The 6,737-nt window shown below is 39.5% G+C and overlaps 1 protein-coding gene across 1 annotated transcript; it reads right to left on the reverse strand.

The window, feature by feature from the left end:
* Nucleotides 1-4,913: 4,913 nt before the first annotated feature.
* On the reverse strand, nt 4,914-6,179 carry LOC129780032 (uncharacterized). Its single transcript, XM_055787897.1, has 2 exons — nt 6,032-6,179; nt 4,914-5,968 (listed from the first exon to the last, which is right to left on the reverse strand). The coding sequence occupies exons 1-2, from the start codon at nt 6,096-6,098 to the stop codon at nt 5,595-5,597; spliced, it is 441 nt and encodes a 146-aa protein (XP_055643872.1). The 5' UTR covers nt 6,099-6,179; the 3' UTR covers nt 4,914-5,594.
* Between the last annotated feature and the right edge of the window lie 558 nt (nt 6,180-6,737).

Raw genomic sequence — 6,737 nt, forward strand, 5'->3', positions numbered from 1 at the left:
TCGTTTGTCGCTGAGTGTGAAGAAATTTTCCAATTCAACGGCTACCCAAGTTCAAGTGGCAACACGCAACTGATGAAAGATGTGAGCGAGAGAATGAACGAACATCTCTTGTTCTTAAGCGCGGGATGCTGTGCTGCGTTCTGGCGTCGCTCATCGCTCTCCCAATCTCTCGCAGATAGTGATGAAAAGTCTCTCTGTGTACATCTTCGTTATCAATGCGGCGGTGTAAAGGTGTAATTACCACGTAACATGTGTTTCGTTTGTTCCGAGCGGTAAATTATCAAACAGCCGCAAAACACATGTTGATGTCACCGAAGTGAAGACTAGTATTGTGAGTTATGGTGAGCAATTTTGAAGCTGATAACGTTTTCATAATGAGGTGAATAGCAGGAAGAGGCGAACCATTTCGCGGAACTATTTCGTGGTGGGAATCACACCCAGTACGCTATTATCACTGGAATAAGTCTACCAGCTTATGTCGTTCACAACCTACTTACAGTGACTCAACTCCGTAATCGTACTCTACCATGCAGGTCTCTTTTCCCTTCTTTTGAAAATCATAAATAAGCCTTAGGCACAATCTATTTAGATAAAATTATAGTGTCATATGAGAGTTAATAGGTTTGCTATGTTTTCAGAATAATGGTTTTTATTTCTCTTAAAATGGCGAATGTATGTGCTAATGTATGAAAATTGACTCAAACTCATAATCGTACGCTGGTTGAAATCCCTACTCGATTTCGAAGGCATCTGCCAATTTCCTAATTCCATCATTATTATGGTATCCCTTGTTCATTGCAACTTTCTTTAGCTGTCTTTAGCCTTATCTACGAGTTTTTTTTGTGTTTTCAGAAGGTATATTTATCAATTTCTTCATTAAATGGTTTTTAAAATCGTTATTTTTAGAAATTGATTGGTTTCTAAATTTTCTACACAGATAACTTCCATAGTTTTTTACTGGGATTGATGTCAGAAGATTGTGGAGGAATATCAATAACTTTTGAGTAATTTTAATGTAACCATGTGCGCCTTCGAAATCGAGTAGAGATTTCAACCAGCGTACGATTATGAGTTTGAGTCAATTTTCTTACATTAGCACATACATTCGCCATTTTAAGAGAAATAAAAACCATTATTCTGAAAACAGATAGCAAACCTTTTAACTCTCATATGACACTATAATTTTATCTAGATAGAATGTTCCGAAAGCATGTTTTCGATTTTCGTAATAAGGGAAAAAAGATCTGCATGGAGGAGTACGATTACGGATTTGAATCACTTTATGTACTCAATGTTTGTAAGAATTCTGGTGATATTAGGCTGTCAAAAAAGTCCTGCGGTATTTCCGCGAGGCGTCGTTGTAAGCGCGTAGTTCTAGTTGTATGCATTGTATCGAGTCATACTATAGCTTGTTGGAAAGGTATTTTTGCTATAATATAGTCCTTGACAGTGTTTTGTTTGGTTAAGTCGTTCGTGAGTTATAGTGTCGCAAATATGGAGCAAAATAAAGAGAAAATCCGACATATTTTACAGTACTACTATGACAAAGGCTAAAATGCATCTCAAGCTGCCAATAAAATTTGTGCAGTTTATGGACCCGATACAGTTTCCATTTCCACCGCACAACGATGGTTTCAACGTTTTCGTTCTGGTGGAGAGGTCGTCAAAGATGCGCCACTCCGGAAGGCCTGTCGTCGAAAATTGCGACAAAATCGCTGAATTAGCCGAGAAAGACCGGCATAGTAGCAGCCGTAGCATCGGCCAAGAGCTGGGGATAAATCATCAAACCGTTATTAACCATTTGAAGAAGCTTGGATTCACAAAGAAGCTCGATGTATGGGTGCCACACACGTTGACGCAAAAAAACATCTTTGACCGTATCGACGCATGTGAATCGCTGCTGAATCACTGCTGCACTCATGAAGAAGAGGCCATCTTTGATAAACAGAGGCCGCATTGTCTTCCATCAGGACAACGCCACACTTCTTTGGTGACGCGCCAGAAGCTCCGGGAGCTCGGATGGGAGGTTCTTTTGCATCCGCCGTATAGTCCGGACCTTGCACCAAGTGACTACCATCTGTTTTTGTCCATGGCGAACAAGCTAGGTAGTCAGAATTTAGCCACAAAAGAGGCCTGTGAAAATTGGGCTATGAAATGCAATTTAAAATACTTTAATGGTTTTTTTGACTCGCTCCGATGACTTTGAAGAACAAAACGCGGATGAAATAAAATGCATTATTTTTGCATTGAATTGAAGATGAGTTTGGTAGAAGAACCTATCATCACAATAGTACCTATTATGGTACTACAACGGAGTTTTTTTATTAGTTTGGAAAACATATCTTATTTTTAAAGGCTCTAATATGATTTCTAAACATCAGAAATCTCTTCTTTGTCGATTTTGGTACTTGATTCCATGCGAAACATTGTTCTTTTGTTGATAAATTTAGTTTGAAAATAACAATATCATAGGGCGCTTTTAAACGCTCAGTAATGTTGTGAAATAGCACTATGCGTGTCCGACCGAAGCATATTTGTTTGATCCACTCTGTTGAAAATTAAATCTTAGGTGAATGTGTTGATATCCTTTGCTCAGTTCATGAAGAGCAGCGAAAACACAACCCTCATACCTTTGTGATTCTTCTGTCAGCTAGCAGAGAGGCCGGATACCGGATACCGGATATTAGGGAAAAAAACAATAATTTCTCATTGACAGAAGATAAATCATAACCAGAACTTGTAATACTTGTTAATCATTTTCTGATTTGTAGTTAATATTGCTGAATGATGCTGAATGCTGCTTGATAAGGTTAATTTGATTTACTATTGACTTGGTTAATAAAACACTGTGTTTATCTACAAAATCTTTGAAGAAAACAAAAAAAAACGATTTTTTTTTCTTTCCTATATGGATATCTTCTACACCTAAAGGGTGTGTCACATCAAATTGCATCACGGAAAAAACGCTGTAAAAATTTAATTTTTAGGAATTATATCTTCAGCTTTCGCTTATAATCAGATAAGAGTGTATAGATCACGTTGGCCATGCTTCACTGTCAATTTTTCGTAAATTTGGAAAAATGTCGTCGAACGAAAAAGAGCGTCGTGAATTAATCCTGTGCACTCATTTCGAGAATCCGGAGTTGTCACATCGGGACATCGGTAAGATGCTGGGAATCGTCCAATCCACGGTCAGCAGAGTACTAAAACGATACTTCGAGAACCTAACCATCGACCGGAAGGTGAAGAACGGCAAAAATGGATGCTCCGTCAGTGAAAAAGATCACAAGCGCGTAGTTAAGCAGTTTAGACGTGATCCGAGAAGTTCGGTCCGGGATGTCGCCAATAAGCTGAATTTGTCAAGTTCATTCGTCCAGCGGACCAAGCAGCGGGAGGGCCTGCGTACATACAAGGTTCAGAAGGCTCCTAACCGCGACGAAAGGCAAAACATGGTGGGGAAGACGCGAGCCCGAAACCTACGTCAAAGCGGACTTTCGTCAGCTGCCGGGCCTGTTGTTCTTCTCCGCAGAGGACAAATTCAGCGTTCCGGAGGAGATTCGCAAGCAGAAACTATCCAAGTTTGCCAAAAAGTACATGGTGTGGCAAGCGATCTGCTCTTGCGGAAAGCGGAGCGCCCCCCTCGTGATGACCGGCACGGTAAACGGGCAGGTTTACCTTAAGGAGTGCCTACAGAAGCGCTTACTACCACTATTGAAGCAGCACGAGGGCTCGACCATCTTCTGGCCGGATCTCGCTTCGTGCCACTATTCAAAGGACGTGTTGGAGTGGTACGAAGCCAACGGAGTCACCTTCGAGCCAAAGGAAATGAATCCGCCCAACGCGCCGGAGCTTCGCCCAATAGAGAAATATTGGGCGATTATGAAGCAGGCCCTCCGGAAGAACCCAAAAGTTGTCAAATCGGAGGCGGACTTCAAGAGAAAATGGATTTCTGTTCAAAAAAAACTACAACCTGACGTTGTACAGAACCTTATGGACGGGGTAAAGAGGAAGGTGCGAGCATACGGGCTTTGACTCGAAGTATAAATAAAAAGAAAATGCTAAAAGTTGTTTAATAGTTTTTATTTTACTGTCTAAAATTTTCAAAAGGATCGGTCTACTGGGCGAATTTCTACAGCGTTTTTTTCCGTGATACAATTTGATGTGACACACCCTTTACAATGGCTTCGTTCCACCTTCGCCTTAAGAAAATCCATTTCGGAGGCCCGTGCCTGTATGCGAGAAGGGTTTTGGTCGTACCATGCCCACAGACATCATAACAGAATGCTAAAACAGTAATTGTTTGCCTGAAACCGTGCAATGGAACTGTACGACCAAGTTCTGACGAAGTAGAACTGATGTATTTTGATGGGCAATGAAACATATGTAAAAATGAACTTTGGGCAAATCCTATGACCTAGCTAAACGTAACGGGGATTCTCCGGGTAAGTGCAAAAATAAACTCGCTCGCAATTTGATGACTTGGCTAGGCATCTGTAAAGTTGGAGAAAGAAAACAAAAGTTTTCATCACTGGAGCAACTATGAATGGACATCTTAACAAGGAGAAGCGTGAAGTTCTCCCGACTTGTCCCGACCAGCAAAATAATATTGATTTCTTTGAAAAAAGTATGAATCCACCAAATTGTCTACATATTCCTCTCATCGAAAAATATTGGGCAATTATTAAGCGTAATTTGAAAAAAAAAATGGTGGGAGATATTTGGCAAAAAATATCGAATGTTTATCAGAAAAGCAGAAGAATAATGTTTCTTGTATTTTTTCTTTAAGAACTTATTAAAAAAAACCCAATTAAATTATATTTTACCGATTTTATACCTTATCCCCTTTGGAACAAATTGTAAAATTTGTGCGACCAAATTCTTAAAGGAACAGACTTAATTCCATAGTTTGAATTATGTCGATATCGGTGTTGAAAAAAAATATTTACAAAGGGAAATCATCTTCGTGCAGTATACCCTAGGGTACCTTCCTTCCTATGTTCTTTTACAGGATAGTTAAATCGCGTTTTGAGAAACATCCATCCATGATTAACAGCTACTAGTACCCCTTTGTTATAGTTTATGTTGGTCACTGATAGTGTTTCATGTTTGACGAGCTGTTTTATCAACTCAAAGAAAACAACAAATTTGAAAAAAAATCCTCGATTTATAATACTTTCGAAGTCCTAAGTTTGTTGCTAGATAGATACTGTGTTACAATCGATTACTTTACATTAATACAGTATTATGTGAAACAATTGATTTTGGAAGTATTGTTGGTGTGATTCATACGTCTATTACTGACGTATAGATCACACCAACAACACCCCAAAGATGAATTGTTCTGCTATACTCAGTATCAGTAATTGATTCACACCTGATATATATACCCTATGCCCAGATAAACAAAAATCCACACTCATAAATCAGAATTATCGAAAATACCAATCAATTTCAAGAACAGCTTATGCAGAGTGAATTAATGAAGCGCTATCGGTCTTATCAGTCGATATTGATTATGGCTTTGAGATAATGTTTTTCCAACATAAGCAACTTAAACGAATTCTCCAGTACTTGCTGTATTGTATGTTAATATTTTACTGCAACAAAAGAGCACCCAGGGTCAGGATCAAAGCACCCAATACTGTCACACTTCCAGTCAGCCCCGCAGATCCGTTACATGCGTCATTGGCACACTGTCGGCAACCACGTTGTTCACCGCCAGCAACAACTCCTTCGCACACGTCGACGTTGTCGTACATGCAACCCTTCAGATAAGCACTAGTTCCCTGCTTATGGGCTTCCAGTTCGAAACACCGAAACGTATCCAGTCGGGGGCCTTGGGTGAATTCAGGTTTCAGAAGCAGCAACAGGTGCCGACTTACGTCGGCCATACCACGGGTACATTCTACCACCGGTTCCGAGCAGGTTACGTCGATGGACTGACACTGGATGCAGGAGAGAGCCGATACTTTGAAAATGAAAGTTTTATTTTACCATTTATCATCCAATCTTATCTAAGGAATAGTAGCACCTCTAGCGTCGCTCAAAATCAAAGCAAGACTCACGAGTACCGCGAAGGAACCTCTCACTGTCGTCATAGCTACTGTTTTTTGAGGAACCGAAGAATTACACAGCGATTGACCTAACTCCACCGAGGCGACAGATTGAATGAATTTCGTTCGCGCAAATCCTGATAAACTGATGGTGCTGTTCAATAACGCTTATATATCAGTCATAAAGATAAAATCATTTTGATTGACCAAATCTTTCGTAATTGGACTTTTCGTACAGTTCGCGTTCGAGGATTTGTATTGGTATTATCGACACATTCATCAATCAAATGTGGTGCAATAATCAAGTTGTTTTTAATGTGGTGCAATAGTCAAGTAATATGCACAAGTTGCATTGAAATCTTGTTCTCCGGGAAAACACCATAAAGGCCACACTGGTTCAAAAAGAACTTAATTTTTTTTGGGGTCAAATACAGTTTTATGAAATTGTGTATTCTTTTTCTTGTCCCAATACTGATTGCTATTTTTCTGTCAGTAGCATGGTTTAAAGCTGATAATACTTCTGAACCTCATTTGATGCCATCTCCAACATAAATACATATTAGAAATGGCATGGATTAGTTTATCTATCATCAAAGAGGTTTGGTTTGCAATATCAGCTACCAAAAATAGATCTCCGTAGACTGGTAGCGTCATAAACATATTTCAGTTTACTAAAAGCGCTAT

The sequence above is a fragment of the Toxorhynchites rutilus genome, chromosome 3 (assembly GCF_029784135.1).
Source record: "Toxorhynchites rutilus septentrionalis strain SRP chromosome 3, ASM2978413v1, whole genome shotgun sequence".
In the NCBI taxonomy this organism is placed as follows: Eukaryota; Metazoa; Arthropoda; class Insecta; order Diptera; family Culicidae; genus Toxorhynchites; species Toxorhynchites rutilus.

What these genes read in the sequence shown, in the direction of transcription:
- LOC129780032 (XM_055787897.1), bottom strand. Translation starts at nt 6,098, where the DNA reads ATGACGACAGTGAGAGGTTCCTTCGCGGTACTCGTGAGTCTTGCTTTG. An exon ending in GATTTTGAGCGACGCTAGAG is followed by an intron (nt 5,969 to 6,031) that starts GTGCTACTATTC and finishes TCATTTTCAAAG; the next exon opens with TATCGGCTCTCTCCTGCATC.